At 51.3% G+C, this 17830-nt stretch overlaps 1 protein-coding gene across 1 annotated transcript in view; it reads right to left on the bottom strand.

Annotated features, from left to right (window-relative positions):
• Positions 1 to 1119: 1119 nt before the first annotated feature.
• Itga11 (integrin subunit alpha 11) overlaps positions 1120 to 17830 on the bottom strand; it is a 108706-nt gene continuing 91995 nt past the window's right edge. Inside the window, exons 21-30 of the mRNA NM_001413793.1 lie at positions 16493 to 16591; positions 15935 to 16011; positions 14183 to 14272; positions 12502 to 12592; positions 11008 to 11121; positions 10755 to 10841; positions 8803 to 8913; positions 8568 to 8663; positions 3496 to 3609; positions 1120 to 3026 (exon numbers count right to left, since the gene is read on the bottom strand). Coding sequence (NP_001400722.1) covers positions 2955 to 3026; positions 3496 to 3609; positions 8568 to 8663; positions 8803 to 8913; positions 10755 to 10841; positions 11008 to 11121; positions 12502 to 12592; positions 14183 to 14272; positions 15935 to 16011; positions 16493 to 16591 — 951 coding nt within the window. The 3' untranslated portion in view covers positions 1120 to 2954. The remainder of the gene's footprint in view (positions 3027 to 3495; positions 3610 to 8567; positions 8664 to 8802; positions 8914 to 10754; positions 10842 to 11007; positions 11122 to 12501; positions 12593 to 14182; positions 14273 to 15934; positions 16012 to 16492; positions 16592 to 17830) is intronic.

Genomic DNA, 17830 nt, shown 5'->3' with positions numbered 1-17830 from the left:
TGCGTTTGGAGCTTCTCTCTAATGATGGTTGTCTTCAGAGCCTGCTGCTCATCTCACTTCCCACTCACAGCAAAACTGCCCAGCTTCTTTCAGTGTCACTGGGGCTCTCAGGAGTGAGATCTATCATAAACTCAACCCTGAAGACTTGCGGTAAGTAACCACAAGACCCTGTAGATTAGGCTGGGGCTGGGTTAATTTAACCAACCTTGAGCATGAAAGAGTTCCCAGGACTCGTCATAGAAAGCTGCCCATTGTGCCAAACTCCCCCATCCTCTGCTTTTCTGCCTGTCATGTCCCCTTGTTTGGAGCTCAGCTCAGCACAATTTCCTGCAGAGGCTTTGATAACCAGGTGATGCCCGGCCCCTCCCTGAGCTCTCAGATCAGAATCCCCGGGGACCACTCCTTGCCTCCTAGATGACCTTTGCTCCCTCAAGCACAGGTTCTCTAGCAGCCAGTCCTGGACAATTCTGCTTAGAAAGAAACAGATTCAGAAAGGTAGAACTAAAAAAGGGAGAAAGTGAAGGCTCACAGCCAGGGAGGTACAAGTGGGTCTGATTCATCCACCTTTTGGCCATTTAGTTTGTCTGGGAGTGGGCAGAGGGCATGGTGGGATGGAGTCCGGAGTTTGCAACTAGCATGGTTTACTATCAGTAGCTCAGGTGTCAGCTTCCATAAATAAGCCAACCTGTCAGCACCGGGCTTTCCGAAGCAGCACTCTCGTGAGAGCTGACGGGGTTGGAGAGAAAACGTTAGTCAAGTCACATGTTTTTGAGTATGGTCTGTTCATTCTCTTTTCACCAGTGACCACATCGGGCGACCACTGATATTCTGTTAGAGGGAAGTGGGCTTCTGAGCTCAGGGCTGAGTTCTACTTGTTTTACCTTTGGCCTTCAATTTAGTCCCTCTGAAGCTGGGGAGATGGCGGTCCTGGGTTTGAGTCTTAATTTTGCTGTGGAGAATGGTTGCACTGCCCTCTTCTGGCCACCTTGGGCACCTGTGTGCACATGTGCACATGTGCACATGCCCATGTGTACACATGCGTGTACACACACACACACACACACACACACACACACACACACACACATTCATAAACTTAAAAAAAAAAGACCCAAATACTTTCTAAATTATTTGTTAGGGTTCTGAAAAATGAATTACCAGTACAAGCATAGAATGGAGATGCTTGTGTCCAAGAGTGGTCTCTCTCTAAGTCAGTGTGTGGGAGGGTTGACACTGAAGGGCCAGCCTGGAGGGTCTGGGAACCTGAGTGAGGGAGCCCCTGGCCAAAGGTGGTGATGATGGTGGGCGAGCAGTGCACCACTACCAAGATGCAGAGATGTCGGAGCAAGAGAGGCCGGGTAGACCTTGGGAGAGAGATGGCTATGTCATGGACAAGACTGACCCCAACATTTAGATATGAGCAGACACCCTCCTCCCTTTCCTCTTTTTTTTTCTTTTTTCTTCTTTTTTTTCGGAGCTGGGGACTGAACCCAGGGCCTTGCGCTTGCTAGGCAAGCGCTCTACCACTGAGCCAAATCCCCAACCCCCCTCCCTTTCCTCTTTAAAACAGAATGCAGCCTTGCTTTGTCACAGAATGCAGCCTTGCTTTGTCACAGAGTGGAATGTCTGTTGTTGGTTGTTTTAAAATACCTTTTAGAACATTTTCTTAAATATATTTCTGACAGTAAAGGTCGTACTGCACAGGGGAACAGATGACATTGTTCAGATGAAACAGATGACAAGGGAACATTGATCTGACGATTTCCATCTCAACAAAGGGTTAAGGCATAAATTACTCTGCTGGGCATCCGACATGCCCCTTGTCCTTGGGGCTTGTCCCGAGAGCTGGCCAGTGAGATGCCTATCTGCCTCTGAGGTTTAAGGTTCTGAGTGGCCTTGCATGGGATTTGTTCAGTGCATGCCAAGAAGGCCTCTGTACAGCGCCTCCACAGGAGCCCTTCCCCCACGCATTAGTGCCTGGGAGGTGTATGAGTATATGGGTGCACGTGAGTGCGTGTGCATGCATGCATGCGTGTGTGCGCGTGTGTGTGTGCACGCACGGGGGCGTGTGTGTATGTGTGTGTGTGTGTGTGTGTGTGTGTGTTTGTGTGTGATGCAAAGAACAGAGGCTTCCAACCACAGTGCGCCTGCCAGGGACAAGCTGCAGTTGTCAGACAAGTGGGTATGGAGAGCCACAGATTTTTATCATCTTCAGACTTCCTAGCATGAGTTGCCTAGCAACCAAAGCTGCTGAGAGGAGCTGCGGGGGAGGCAGGAGAGCAGGAGTGAGTGGGTGGTGGTTACTGCTGGAGAGCTCTACCGCTTTCCGATGTTCCGATGTTCCGGAGGTACCCAGCATCCTGGTTCCCACCTGACCATCTGGCACAGTCCCTGGATGCGTTTCCACCATTGGCCTGCAGCTGTCATATCAAGCCACACAACTCTCGTTCACTCATGGAGATCTTTGGGATCTATCTATGGAGAAGGGATGTCTGTGCTTGGGAACCAAGAGCAGGGGTGAGAGGTGGGGATGTTATGCTGCGGGCCTTGGAGTCCTGAAACTCTAGGTCTAGATAGGGCGTGTACAGTGGGCGTGTATTTGCTAGCTTCCCCTTGCGTTTCTTCAGAAGTGGGCAAGATAAAAACAACCCTAGCACCTTAGTGTTTGGGGCAGCAGATTGCCTCCACGGAGCCTTGGGGGAAGGCTTCGAAGGGTCCCTTTTAGTCTTTAGGGATCTGTACTGGAAGCGTCATAACCTCTAGTAGAGAAGTTGCTCTGGACACGGGCTTGAGGTCCATCCCACAGGGATCAGTTACCATCGTTCCAGAGACGAGCTCAATGCAAAAGTCCACGGGTGTCCTCTTTGCTCCAGCTCTGTGAGGCCACAGGCCTGGGCCCACACACCCCTGGACTGGTGTCTGGCCCCCATCAACTTGAAGCTTCCTCTGGATCCTCACTCCAGCTCTTTGGGGACGGGGCCCAGGCTGGGCTCCCTCTTGCGCTTGGCACTTTTAAAGAAACCAAGCTGTGGGGAGGCAAAGTGGAAAGTATCAGGAGTGGACAGGCTAGGCGAGGTTTGCTGGTCCTCTGTTAGCCTCTCAGGTTTTCTCCTTAAGAGGGCTTCCCTAAATACCCCTCCTCCCCAGCTCACCTTGAGTACCCTTACTCCCTAACTCAGCGTGTGGACTAAAGCCAAACGGGTGGAGTCTTGGGCCAAGAGACAAGAAGTCAAGCTGGGTCACCAAGCCCTAGTTAGCATCCCCCTTTGGGCTTTTCTTTGAGGTCACCTTGCTTTTGACCCCACCTTGCTCTCTTTCGAAGTCATGGCCCCCCTTTCTTTCCATGCTACTGTTGAACTGCCTTTTAAACATTATTTTCTATTGTGGGGCATGAGCGAGTATACACATGCATGTGCTCATGTAGCAGGCAGAGGCTGACAGGTGTCTTCCTCAGACAGAGATGCTGTTCCTGTCCCCTCCCTACAGGAGCCTCACCTTCCACAGTGCCAGGACCAGCAGGGCCAGCAGCAAGAGGCCTCCCAGAGAGCTGCCCACGATGATCCAGATGGGGACCTGCCAGTCTTCTTGCTTGGAGATCTCAAACGTGACCTGCAAGGGGAGAGGACCAGGGCAATACTGTCACAGCTGCAGGGTTTCGACAGCAGCCCAGGGCAAAGGGTGGCACATGTGCAGGGTGGGGCCACATCTGTTCCTTTGGGAGATGTGGGAAGGGACATGTGGTACAGCTGTCTCACAACAGCTAGTTCTGCCCAGTTGACCTCTGACTGGCTGAACAGTGGTATGGGCTCCATGAGCTGTGCTCTCTGTGGCATTAGCTGTCTGCTCTCCCCAGTTCTCCTCCACGCAAGCTACTCTTTGACAGCCCTCTTGGCTGATCCTCATTTCTGCCAAATGCCCCCCCCCATGTTGGTCTGTTGCAGGTATGACTTCTGAGCCCCAGGGTCACTTGGGGAACTTAGGGTTGAACCCAGGAGGCCTGTTTCAATTGTTGTTTTCCTTCCTTTTCTTCTTTTGGGGGTGGGGTTTAGGGTCGACTGACCTTATACTTGCTATGTAGCCAACAATGACCATGATCTACCTTTTAAATATAAGTATATATTTAATTTTTAGGATTAAAATTGCATCGCCTCCTTTCTCTACCCCCTTCTCTGACCCCACCTTGCTCCCTTTTGAAGTCACGGACCCCCTTTCTTTCCATGCTATTGTTGAACTGCCTTTTCAACATTAGTTTTTACTGTAGGACTCGAGTGCACACATGCATGTGCACATCTAATGGGCAGAGGTTTACATCAGCTGTCTTCCTCAGTCACTCTCCATCAGAACAGTGTTTGAGACCAGGTCTCCCACTAAGCCTGGAGCTAGCTGATTTGGCTAGACTGCCTGGCTAGCAAGTCCCAGGGAGCCTTCCATCTCTACTTCCAAGCTGTGGTTTTACCTAAGTGCATGACCCTGAACAGATGCTTTACATAGGAAATGAACCCAGGCCCTCATGTTCGTGAGGTAAACACTTTACAAATGGAGGCATTTTCCTAGCCCTGGACCTGGAATTCCTGACCCTTCTGTCTCCACTTCTCAAGCGTGTGCCACCTCTACTCTTGATTTCTGTGGTCCTGGGGCTGAACCCAAGGGTTTGTGTCTGCCAGGCAAGTGTTCCATCAAGGAAGCTGCCTTTTAAAAAAACTTAGGAGAGGGCTGGAGAGATGGCTCAGAGGTTAAGAGCACTGACTGCTCTTCCAGAGGTCCTGAGTTCAATTCCCAGCAACCACATGGTGGCTCACAACCATCTGTAATGGGATCTGATGCCCTCTCTATGTGTCTGAAGACAGTGACAGTGTACTCATATAAATAAATAAATCTTTAAAAAAAAACTTAGGAGAAGGAAAAAAAAATGGTGGTACACACCTTTAACCCCAGCACTTGGGAGGCAGAGGCAGGTGGATCTCTGTGGGTTCAAGGCCAGTGTGGTGTTTATATAGTGAATTCCAAGACAGGTAGAACTACAAAGAACCTGATATGTGTGTGTGTGTGTGTGTGTGTGTGTGTGTGTGTGTGTGTGTGTGTGGAGAGAGAGAGAGAGAGAGAGAGAGAGAGAGAGAGAGAGAGAGAGGGAGAGAGAGAGAGAGACAGAGAGCGCCCGGAGGCTGGGGAGATGGTGTGCATACTGCATATTGCCTAGAACCTGTTTTGGGCAGGTCACAAGCACTGGTGTCTCCAGCTTCCAGCTCCAGGGCGTCTGATGCCCTCTTCTAACTTCTGTAAGCACTTTCACACATGTGTGCACACAACGCACGTGTGCACACACAAACACATACATTTTTAAACCTTGAAATAAGTGTTAAAAACAAGAAAACAAACATAGCCCAGCCTGGGTCATTCCCACTCCTCTTCAGACCAACAGTTAGAGAGAATTACATTTTTCTTTTCAAATGAAGGATGGCCCAGTGCTGTGGGAGTCACTACTGGGCTGGTGAAGGTGCCCAGCCAGGTGGCATTCACTATGCTCTCGACCTTGCCTCACTTCTGCCTTCTTCTGCACTCCAGGTTCTGGATGATCCAGTAGCTCACCTGACTGTGACCCCTCACCTCTAGACTTGTTTCCACCACTTCTTCCTCAGCAGCCGCTGGCGACACTCCTTTTCCTCCAATGGCGCATCGGCAAACCATCTCATTCTACCTTGGAAATCCCTAGAGTGTGGCCAGCCCTCCTGCTTCCTGGCTCTGACCCTGCCGTCTTTTGCTGAAGTCTGTGTCAGCCTCCCTACCTCAGTCTCCCCTCCCGCCAGCTGTCCTCAGCTTGCAGAATGAGGAACATTTTCCCTCAGATGACAGCATGACCCCTGCTCAGAACCTCGAATCTTCTCATGGCATTCAGACGGAAGTGGTTCTTTCCACCTTGCTGACCTCATCCGCCGCCCTCACTCTGCCCCAGCCTCTACCTCATGCCTTTCTGTGCTACCACTGTGCTGTTCTCTCTGCCCTTGAGTGATCGACTCCCCCACATATCTACACATGCTCCCATATCCCCATGGTGCAGGGAAAAGCATGGAGAAGCTCTCCTCAACCTCCTTGTGTAGAACTCAATTGAGGGAACCGTGTTTACTCAGTCCAGATTTCACTCTTGCCTGTGGACTTTTTTCTGGGAAAGAAGGCAGAAAACAAAACAGAACACTGTCCAGGGTGGGATGAGCAGAATGGGGCTTCTTGGCTTTGCCCACTGCTCTGTCCTCAGAGCCTGGAGTGAGGCAGAAGCAGCCACGGCAGCTAGAGGGATGGTGGACTGTTCACCTTACTCCCTGTGCATCTGAGACAGGTCACAGTACTCAGGCCTCACCTCACACAGCCTCAGCTTTCCCTTTGAGACAGAGGCAAGGGGCAGGCTTAGGGGTGTGAGGTGGATCTGCTTGCGTGCTCACAGGGCTCAACACTTACTTGCTTTTGCATCATCCCCAATGGCTGGGTGGGCCTTTGTGCTGCCTTCCTTGCCTATGGACCCTGCCATACTGGGCACTACATGACCTACTGTCGGGTTGCTGATTTCCTGAAAGTGATGCACTCAGTACAGTAGGATTATTATTATCATCATTATTATTATTATCACCATCATCATCATCATCATCATCATCATGATGTCATCTTGGGCTAGGAAGAAAGTTCATCTAAAAGATAGCCAGGTTGTGGTGCTGGCCCATGCCTTTAATCCCAGCACTCAGGAGACAGAAGAGGAGGATCTTTGAGTTCCAGGGCAGCTGGGCTATACAGAAATCCTGTCTCAAAACACAGAAAACAAAACAAAACAGAACTACTCATGTTGGGAGAGGGATGGTTTGGGGATGGGGCAGCTTCCTGGAAACCTGACACATCTTTGAAGAATTATTTCACAGGGCGTCTCCAGAAAGTGTTTCCTGGACCCTCCATCCGTTACTTCCCTCAGCGTAGCCGTGCTTCCTGACTTCACCCTACTGTGCTCTACTGCTTAGGTCACCTCTGAATCTGCTGCCCAGGCTGCGGGAAGGGGGACGGAGCCCCATCACATGCAGAACGAATAAACATGATTGCAAAGGAGGCAGCTGGTGCCCTCTCCCCGAGAGGAGACACAAGGCTTAGGCTGGGGACCCAGGGTGGGAACGCCAGGATGTGAAACTAACCCTCGGTCACCACAGTTCTTAGGAGAATCCCTGGCTACAGCTCCTGGGCTTTAGCCCCTGATGGCCTGTACCTGGAAGGCCGCAATTACTGAAACCAGGCCTGATGGTGTCCCTTTGCCTGGCCTGTCTTGTTCCCCTTCCCCTTTAACCTTGCCTGTGTGTAACTCACTAGCATTTCCTGAGACCGGTAGGTGAGGTGGCCAGAGCCTACAGCTCAGCCAGCAGTTCTGAGCTATGGACAGTTGGGGGCAGCAAAGTCCTACGCCCAGCTGCCCCATTTACACCAGGAAGGCCTGATTTTTCTCTAAGACAACTTGTTTAGGACAGTAGCTATCTCCCAGAGTCTCACCTCTTTCTTCTACCTCTTGAAGTCACGGTAATCCAGGTCTATGTGGTTGTGTCAGGTTAAAAAAGAGCCCATTGGGGTTGGGGATTTAGCTCAGTGGTAGAGCGCTTGCCTAGGAAGCGCAAGGCCCTGGGTTCGATCCCCAGCTCCGAAAAAAAAAAAAAGAACCAAAAAAAAAAAAAAAAAAAAAGAGCCCATCACCGAGGCCTCTAAACCCTGCCTCCACCCCTACCCCACCCATTGCTGCCTGCATTCCCTTAGAGCTGCTCCAGGCAAGGGAAGGATGCTAGTCTAGGCTCCAGCAAGCCCAAAACAACCTCACTGGCAGGGCAGCCCATCTGGGAGCCACCATTAGGTACATGGATGTGGGTGTGTCTGGTCTCAGTATCCTCTGTGTGAAACTCTGTGTGAGACACACAGGTACCCCTTTATACTTCCCCATAGCCCAGAGCCTGGCGCTCTGAGGCACTGTGCCAATGCCTGAGTCTGGTCTCTTGCCAGTGTGCTCTGTGTGTGTGTGTGTGTGTGTGTGTGTGTGTGTGTGTGTGTATGTATGTGGTGCATGTGAGTATGTGCCTGTGTGTATGTGTGGTGTGCACATGTATGTGTATGTTGTATGTTTTGTGTGTATGTTTGTGGTGTGTGTGCGTGTGTGTATGTGTGTGTGTGGTGTGTATATGTATGTGTATGTATGTGGTGCATGTGTGTATGTGTGTGTGTATGTGTGGTATGCACATGTATGTGTATGTTGTATGTTTTGTGTGTATGTTTGTGGTATGTGTGTGTGCCTGTGTGTGTGTGTGTGTGTGTGCTTTACTTTGAGAGTCTTTTACTGACCTGGAGCTAGGCTAGCTGGTGAACAAGCCAAGCACCTGTCTTCACCTCCTGGATGCTGGGATTACAAAAAGCCACACCTGGGTTGTGTTTTTCTGGGTTTTGAGCATGGAGTTCAGGTCCTCATGCTTGTACATGGAGCACTATACTAACTGAGCTACCTCCCAGTTCCCGCCCCAGCTTTCCCCTTTTCCCCTAGGGGAGGGTTCCCTGGGGCTCACCTGGCGACTGGGGTCCTCCTCTCGGAAGATGAAGGGGCTGTGGAACTGCCTCTGCAAGGCGGCGTTGACTGTGATCTTCATAGACCTGTACTTGAGCTGTACAACCAGGGCCTCGTCAGAGCCGGCTCTGGGAGCCTCTGTTCCCTCTCAGGCAGCCCCAGGGTAGGAGACTCCCCACAGCCGCCACCTCCCTTCCTTCCAGTCCTGCTGGGGTGTGGTGGGGTGTCTAACTTACTGCTTTCAGGGACATCAGCCACAGGTTCCCCACCAGGTAGAAGCTGGTCTCCTGGTTGGGGGCTAGTCTCACATTGCAGATGATGGAGACCACATCGGAGTTGCTGTGATTCTGTAAGAGAGTTGTCGGGGATCAGCAGGGGCTGGAGGACAGGGCCTGTGGCCTGAAATGTGAGCAGGAGCTTGGGCCACCAGACAGACCGAGGCTGGAGCAACTGGGAATGGGAAACAGATGGCAGGGACAAGGATAGAGGTGTGTGGGGACACAAAGGACACCTGGAAGACAAAGCAAGGCGGCTAGATTTGACATTCCCTTTGAAGTTGTGCATAATGAGCAGAACCTCTGTTCAACCTCGAGGATTTGGAAATCACCATATGAACAAGCCAAAAGATAAATAAAGGACAGTGCGGTAAATCGCAATAGATACAGAAAAGTACTGCAGGAATTAAACTTCCTGATGCAAACTTCCAGGAAGTGTCTCAGTCAATCAATCATGCGTACACACATGCACAGGCCTAGAGCAAGCGTTGTATTCAGGATCAAGACAATTCTGTTCGTCCTGCCCTCAGTTCTGTTTCCACTGCCCTGGAGGTCAGAGCCAGAGTCCTGACAGGAAAAGCCTTTGCTTGGGAAAAGTGGCAGAGGCGGAGGGAAAGATACAAACACCTTCATCTTGGAGCAACTGAACTTTGCTAGGGTAAAGTTATTTTTGAGGTGGTCTTGTGCCCTCCCAACTCTACCCAAATCATAGGTGAAGTGCAGCAGGCTTCAGAAGTGCTGTGTGGGGGCCGGCAGGATGGCTCAGTGGGCAGAAGTACTTGTAGCTAGAACGCCACCAAGTCTGATGACCTGAATTTGAACCCTGGGAACCCATATGGTGGAGGGAGAAGTGACTCCTGTAAGTTGACCTCTGACCTCCTCATGGCTGCCATAGCACATGTACACCTACACACACACACACACACACACACACACACACACACACACACAAATAGATGTGAAAAATTTTGAGTGCTTCATGTAAGAAATCTGGGGAAATGAGAGCTAACTCACTGATCAAAGCTGCCGGGCACAGGTAGGAATTCAGAAAGTTTCTTTTTCTCTCTTCTCCCCCATACACAGGCTATGCCTATTTTGTCTAGCCAGTCCTCCCGGCTGAGCCTACCTAGTCAATCCTGTTTATGTGGTGTTAGAGATTGAACCCAGGACTCCATGTATCATATTTAGCTTAATAAATTATTTTTTAAATGTTTTTCATACTGGGTAGCGGTGGTGCCCGCCTTTAATACCAGCACTTGGGAGACAGAGGCAGGCAGATCTCTGTGAGATTGAGGCCAGCCTGGTCTACATAGTGAGTTCTAGGATAGCCTGAGCTACACAGTGAGACCCTCTCAAAAAAGATTTTCACTAGCATACATTAGCTATACATTGTACTGGGTTTATTGTGATTTGTATATACTGTGTATATTATATTTGGGTCATATTCATACCCTGTTACCCTCTCCTGCCCTCTTCCCAACTCCAGATCAATAAGCTATTTTTAAGTTACATTTTAAAAATGTGTGTGTGTGAGAGATAGAGACAGAGAAGAGAGATACACAGGCGCACGCGTGCACACACACACACACTGACAGAGAGACAGAGAGATAGACACATAGAGACACACACATAGAGACACACACACACACACACACACACACACACACACACACACACACACACATATATATATATATATATATATATATATATATATATATATATATATATATAGAGAGAGAGAGAGAGAGAGAGAGAGAGAACCAGGGCTGGAACTCAAGCGATCAGCTTGGTGGCACGGTCTTTTACCCATGGACCATCTCACTGATGGCCACACTCGGGCAAGAGAGAAGGCCCTGGAATGGGGAGGGACTCGAACCACGCTCCTTGGCTCTTGGCACAGGGATACTCACCCTCTGTGGGGCATGGCTCAGGTCTTCCTCAGTTGGGGTACTCCGGTACTCTGTGCTGTTCCCCCAGATGTTACAGGATGTGTTGACCTGCATGGAAGGCACACACATATGCACGGTTCTGAACCTCACTCCCAGCTCCCCTTTTTCTTCCTCCACCCAGACAGGCCCAGCCCCTGGGAGCACCCGGATGGTGAGGAGTGTGCTCTGTTTCCTTCGTCCCTCTCCCGAGTTGCTCCCGAGGGAACACAGCTACCTGGTCTGTGAAGAAGTCCTTCAGCATCAGCAGGCGGTTGCCACCCCTGGTGGCAATGGGCACAGTAATCTTCATCATCACCCCGTGGATGGGGAAAAAGCCCAGGTTCTGCACCTGCAGCAGGAGGGGAGTCAGCAGTGCAGCATTCCAGGGACTGTGAGCCCGCAGGGACCCGTCAGCCCTGAACACAGGCCTCGGCAGGCCTGGGTGTTTGCACCATGAAAGCAAGTTAGTACCAAAGACGGGCTCTGGGACCCTGGAATATGTTCAGTGGGCAAGAAGTCTGGAGATCAAGAACTTCTATGACCACAGGGTGCTCTTGTCAGGGGGCACTTGGCTGGAGACTAGGACTGAAGGTGTCGCTGTCACTAATCAGGGGAGGATGGCGAAATGAATGTGTGTTGTCTACCTGCTGGGAGCACAGTCAGGATTTCAAGCTGGGCTTTGGGGGCTGAGATCTGGAATATGGCCCCAAGCTTTCCCTGAATGAGCTGCGAGGTCATGAGTAAGACAAACCATGTGAGGCTTGGGGTGCAGCCCTGTTCTAGCCACCAACCTTCCCCAGCCTACCACAGCTTCAGAGACGATGACATTCATTCGAGGTGGGTGAGGGAGCCCTGGTCCTCTGTGGCAGGGGCTGCTCAGCTGCTTCCTGACTGTCATTCTCCTTCCTTAAGTGACAGAAGCAAGAGCAAAGCCACCCCTCCCAGCTGAACACCGTGTCACAGATGTGAGGGCTAGCTGCAGCTATGGGATGCCCAGGGAAGCTCTTAACAGGAAGGAGCACGCTTCTTTCTCTCTGCTTTCTGTGGCCTGGGCTGACAGTAGCGTGGGTGGAGCTGCAGGGATCTTGGGTTGAGAGATGAAGCTGGGCATCTTGTGTCTGCGATGCCGTGAGACGCCTGAGTGGGTCTACAAAGCTGACAACGCTGGGAAGAAAGTAAACCTTCCCGTGTTTACACTACCGTTCTTTTGTTTTGTTGTTGTTTTGTTTTTGTGTTTTCTATTCTTTTTTTTTTTTTTTTTTTGAGCTGGGGACCGAACCCAGGGCCTTGCGCTTGCTAGGCAAGCGCTCTACCACTGAGCCAAATCCCCAACTCCGTTTTTGTGTTTTCAAGACGGGGTTTCTCTGTTCTGAAAACTTGCTCTGTAGCCCTGGCTGCCCTGGAACTCAACCTGTAGACCCGGCTGGCATCAAACTCAGAGATCTCGGCCTCTCTTTCCTCCTGAGTGTGAATGCCGGGATTAAAGGCCTGTGCCACCACCACCTGACTTTTTGGTACATGCTAATAACCGCTCCCAGTCCCGCCTGGATGTCCTTCAGATGAGGGTGAAACCCGGAGAAGGAAAGTAACTTTCTACACGCTGTACAGCGAGCTGGCGGCAGAGCTGAGAGGCTGAGCTGAGGCCCTGCAGCCACTCTAGGTCTTGCCTTACAATTGGGGTTCAGGGTCACTGCTCCTTCACTTTTTCTCAGGTGCCCTCTAGCCTTACCTTGAAAACACAGTTGAATGGAGGCCCGATGCCATCATAGCTCTCCAGCGAGCTGTTGGCCTTGACCTCGAAGTGGCTCAGGCTGCTGCTTCTGCAGAGACCAAGGAAAAAATGGGTGTGGGCGGAGTCAAAGCTGACAGGATGATCCAGAGCAGGGCAGAGACAGACCTGGGCCGGCTTCCTGGGACCTTGTGTCTTATGCAGCCACAAGAGCACTGTCTTGAGGATTCATAGGATTGGTAGAAATGAATGCTCTGGGCAGAGACTGCTTTCTGCCATGTGCGTCTGGGAGTCCTAGGCTAGGCACCATGGCCTGGTCTCTCCGTCCATGCCAGGACTTCTTTGCATCCTTGTCTCCTGGGCACCCTCCACCTCATAATTCTTTTCTCTGTGGTTGGTGGCTGGGGACTTCCCAGTGGATTAGAGCTGGTTCCTCAGCAGATTGGGGCTTAGTGGGTCTAAGAGTGGTGGAAGATCAGGCCCAGTGCGGCCTGGTGTCTGAGTTCCTTTCTCAGTGACAAGTGACGTTGTTGGGAATTGTTGGTGCAGTGATAATCAGAACAGACTGACTGACTGACTTCCTTCCTTCCTCCCTCCCTCCCTCCCTCCCTCCCTCCCTCCCTTCCTTCCTTCCTTCCTTCCTTTTCTTTTTTAATTTGGAGACAGAGTTTCATGTAGCATAGGCTGGCTCTTTATATAGCAAAGGATTCCCTGAACTTCTGATCCTCCTGTCTCCACCTCTACTGTGCTGGGATCTGAGTTTTGGGATTATGGATCTGTCTGGTTTATATGGTGCTGTGGATGGAATGAGGGTTTATGCACACTTGGCCAGCACTCTACTACATCCCCAGACAGGTGTGAGTGTGTGTGTGAGTGTGTGTGAGTGTGTATGTGTGTGAGTGTGTATGTGAGTGTGTGAGTGTGTGTATGTGTGTGAGTGTGTGTGAGTGTGTATGTGTGTGAGTGTGTGAGTGTGTATGTGTGAGAGTGAGAGTGTGTGAGTGTGTGTGAGTGTGTGAGTGTGTGTGAGTGAGTGTGTGTGAGAGTGAGAGTGTATGTGTGTGAGTGTGTGTGAGTGTGTGAGTGTGTGTGAGTGTGTGTGAGTGTGTGTGAGTGTGTGTGTGTGTGTGTGTGTGTGAGTGTGTGTGTGTGGCTGGGTCTGGCCTTCCATCTTATTTTGAGGCAGGGTCTTTCTTGTTTCCTCTGCTGTTCTGTATACTTAAGGCTAGCTAACCCACAGGTTTCTAGATGGTTCTCCTGTCTGTTTCTAGGAACTCGGCTCAGGTTGCTAGAGCCATTTCACTGGCCCCACCCAGATTGACTTAAAAATAAGATTTATTTTATCCCGAATTATGTGTATGTGTATGTGTACATATATGACTGTGTGAAGGTGTATGTGAAAGCAGTGCCTACAGAATTCAAAAGAAGATGTCAGGTGCCCTGGGACCAGAGTTACTGGTGGTTGGTTGTGAGCCATCTGAGGTGGGTGCTGGGAAATGAACCTGGGATCTCTTAACCACTGAGTGGCTCTCCAACCCGCAGCACTGACTTTGAAGAGTTCTGTTTTTCACTCCTTTCCCAGCTTTGTGTGCTGGGGACCTCCTCCTGACCAGCTTCATGCTGCCTTCACTCGCTCAGGTCCCTCTCTCCACCACCTCCCTCCTGCAGATGCATAGCCTACCTGGTAAAGAGGACGTCTGCTTCATATTTGAGGTGGAAGCGAAGGAGGGCCGTGTTGTCATCTGCGGTGCTGTCCTGCTCGTGACTGTCGCTACAAGGGGAGTTGGGATTAGAGAGGACACTGCCACAGGGATTCTAGAAGCTGAAGGGAGGATGCACTGGCTTTTCAGGCTGCTGGGTTATGATCAGGCCACCAGGGAAAGCTGGGGTGTCTCCTAGAGGCTGGGCTAGTAGGTGGGAATGGGCCAGCTCTCTCTGTAGACATGCCGTCAGAGAAGCCTTTGGGTAGTTCGTGGCCACTGCCTGTCTGTGCCACCTTCTTGATGAGCCTCCCCAGCTGTGGAACTGAAAGTGAGGATGAACTTGGGACTGGGAGAAAGATGAGCCTTGAGGAAAGTCACCTACTCTGCCCTGGGAAGAACAGTGGGGTTTACTGTGGGGGAGCTCACTGAATCCTGGTCCCACAGGCTGCAGTCTTTGCAAGACCCCAAGATTTCAGCTTGTACATAAACTGATTCTACTCCCCAAGCTAGGGAGTGAGGCTGAAAAGGGGATCCCCAGAAATTAACTGACTGACACCCCTGACCCTTCTTGCCTGTCCCTGGCTTACAAGTGCCCATGACCACCACTGTGGAAGTGTATTTACTTTCCATGAGAGGAGGACATTCTGCCCCAGGGAAGAGCTGGGAGGCCCCAGCATACCAAGACAGTTCACAAACTCAGCCGTGTGTCAGTTGAGGTGTCTGAGGACATGGGGGATTTATTTTAGTATAGCTGGTAGCCAGCACGGGCTTGTGTTGGAGATCCCCAGCCCACCTGTGACTCAGGGCAAAGACGGTGACGTTTGCTTTTCCTGGAGGTTTACTACTTAGTGGAGGGTTTTGGATGCTCTGAGGCTTCTGATCAGACAGAAGCTACTCTGTCCTCCCCTTCTTCCCTCCATCTCACACAGAGGTGATTCTGTGAGAAAGGAAACAATTTCTTGCTGGCCCAGGGAGACTCATGGGTCAAGCTGGAGCAAGCCACCTCCAAGAAGCCTGAGGGACAGCTATACAGACCCACATAGAGGAAGGAAAATCCCCTTAAAAATAGAAGTGTCCAAGGCGAGTACCATGGCTCATATTGACCGTCAGCCAGAGTCACATCCAAACCTGGCTGTGATGGCTTGTCTAGATTGGCCTAACTGAGGTGAACCCTGAGTGTGGGCAGCACCATGTCCGGGGGTCCCAGACTGAATAAAAAGGAGACTGTGCACTGAGCACAGAATCCCACCTCTGTTTCCTGGATGCCATGAAGTCTGCCTCAAGTACAGCCGCCATGCCTTCCCCACCATGATGGACTGTGCACTCGAACTGTGAATCCCAACAAACCCCTCTGCCTTTAGCTCCTTGTGCCAGGCATTTTGTTACAGCAGCGAGAACAGAAGGGGTGTGATTAAGTGTCCAGCTCTCAGTTGTTTATAGGCTCTGTGGTTGGAAGTCCACACAACCTCTGCTGATTGTGAGGGGCTGCTGTGCGGACTGAATGACCAGGAGCTCTTCTGACTGACTGCTGCCTAAAGCTCTCTCCACAGGTTCAGGGACAGCCATTGTTACTTGTGGCTAGGCTTTGGGATGGTTGGAAAGCAGCTCCCATCCCCCACCCCAACCCCTCCACCAACTTGGGTCAGGGAACAACAGGTTTGCCAGTGGGATCCAGTGGGCATGGGGGAGCACAGGGTGAGGGGGTTGATGCTGGGGGGGTGGGGCCTGACCTGCCGGCACCCAGATGGATCTGAAGATGGTGCAGGAACACAGACTTGCTGAACTCGAAATCCAGCCGGAAAGCCACCTGTGGAGAAGTGGGCCTAAGCTGGGGCACTGAGGTGGGCTGGTTCTGGCCTGCTTTTGACTATCACCTCACGAACCCACAGAGAATGTCTGGGAGGGAGGTGCAGGGCTGTAGAACAGTGAACTTGGGTCACCACAGGAGCAAAGACAGCAGCTCCCCGTGTGGGTGTTCCCCATCCCCCCTTTCTTTTTTTGAGACAGTGTCATGTAGCCCAGGCTGGCCTCAAACTTACTTTGAAGCTGAAGATGGACTTTAACTCCTGACCTTCTGTGTCTACCTCATGAGTGTTGGGGTTACATGCGTGCTCCACTCAGGGGTTCATGCATGCTTCGTGAGCGCTCTACCAACTGAGTTATGGCCCCAGAAAGAAACTATACTTAGAAACACGCTCAACCCTCCTCCTGCTCTCTGGGCCTCTGTTTGCTCCCCACTGTCTGAGTCCCAGTTTCTGTCCCTCCCTGCTGGGTCCCTCAGCCTTTACCTTGGCCTTGGCCCTGAAGAAGGGGTAACTGACGTTGCAGACTTTCTTGTGTAGCCGCCTCTCCTCATTCACACACTCGATGCTGTTGTCTGAGTCATCCTGGGAGGGACACGGCCGTAATCAGGGAGGCTCCAGTCCTCGGTCTGCATGATCACCACAGCCAGCCCTCACCCCATCTCAGGGACCACCCCATCCTGACCATGGGAACTAGACACCCGAAATGCCACTTTCCAACTACCTGAACCACAGGGGGCCCCTAAGGATGACGACAGGTATGGTTGGTTCAGACTAAAAGCTTGCGACAATAACGGGGAGGGTCTTGCTCAATGGCCAGGTCGGTAGACAAGTGCTCAGGTGTATGTTGATGTCCCCTTGTGACTGGGGAATTGGAGCTGCGATTGGGGCTCTGAAGTCTAGACCTCACTCAGGCTGTGGACGGTGGCTTGGCTGGGTGGACACTTGGTCCACTCAAAGGTTGGCAGCTGCTCCAGGTTATGACCTCCCTGCTGCCTCAGGTTCCCAGGTCCTGGAGCCACAGAATTATATTGCCTGGTCTCCAACAACTTTGTATGGGCAACACTACTCCATACTCTGAGGTCCCGGATCAAAAAGGAGAAAACAAACTAATCACTAGCATTCATTTTCCCCACTGCCTTTTGGACACGATAAAATCAGCCACCCTGTCATCTTGCCATGGTGGACTGTACCATTAAACCATGAGCCAAAGCAGACCCCTCCTCCTTTAAACCCCTTCTGTCCAGTGCTGGACCACAGCAAAGAGGAAAGTAGTTAATATAATTTATAATCCAGAAAGCTAGCCATTGACTGGGCTTCCCCATAACTCTGCTGTGATGATTCGCTCCAAGGCAGGGAGGGCTTGATTCAGAGTCAGACTCAGGCATTCATCCATGTACCACTCTCATGTGTGAGAGTGAGTGTGTGCTGTGTGAGAGTGAGTGTGTGCTGTGTGAGTATAAGTATGAGTGTGTGCTGTGTGAGTGTGTGCTGTGTGAGTGTGTGCTGTGTGAGTGTGTGCTGTGTGAGTATAAGTATGAGTGTGTGCTGTGTGAGTGTGTGCTGTGTGTGAGTGTGTGCTGTGTGTGAGTGTGTGCTGTGTGAGTATAAGTATGAGTGTGTGCTGTGTGAGTGTGTGCTGTGTGAGTGTGTGCTGTGTGAGTGTGTGCTGTGTGAGTGTGTGTGCTGTGTGAGTGCGAGTGTGTGCTGTGTGAGTGTGTGCTGTGTGTGTGTGCTGTGTGAGTGTGTGCTGTGTGAGTGTGTGTGCTGTGTGTGTGCAAGTATGAGTGTGTGCTGTGTGAGTGTGTGTGCTGTGTGAGTGTG

The sequence above is a fragment of the Rattus norvegicus genome, chromosome 8, assembly GCF_036323735.1.
Source record: "Rattus norvegicus strain BN/NHsdMcwi chromosome 8, GRCr8, whole genome shotgun sequence".
Classification (NCBI taxonomy): Eukaryota; Metazoa; Chordata; class Mammalia; order Rodentia; family Muridae; genus Rattus; species Rattus norvegicus.
The sequence above is the reverse complement of the archived record's forward strand: the minus strand, read 5'-3'. Positions and strand labels throughout refer to the sequence as shown.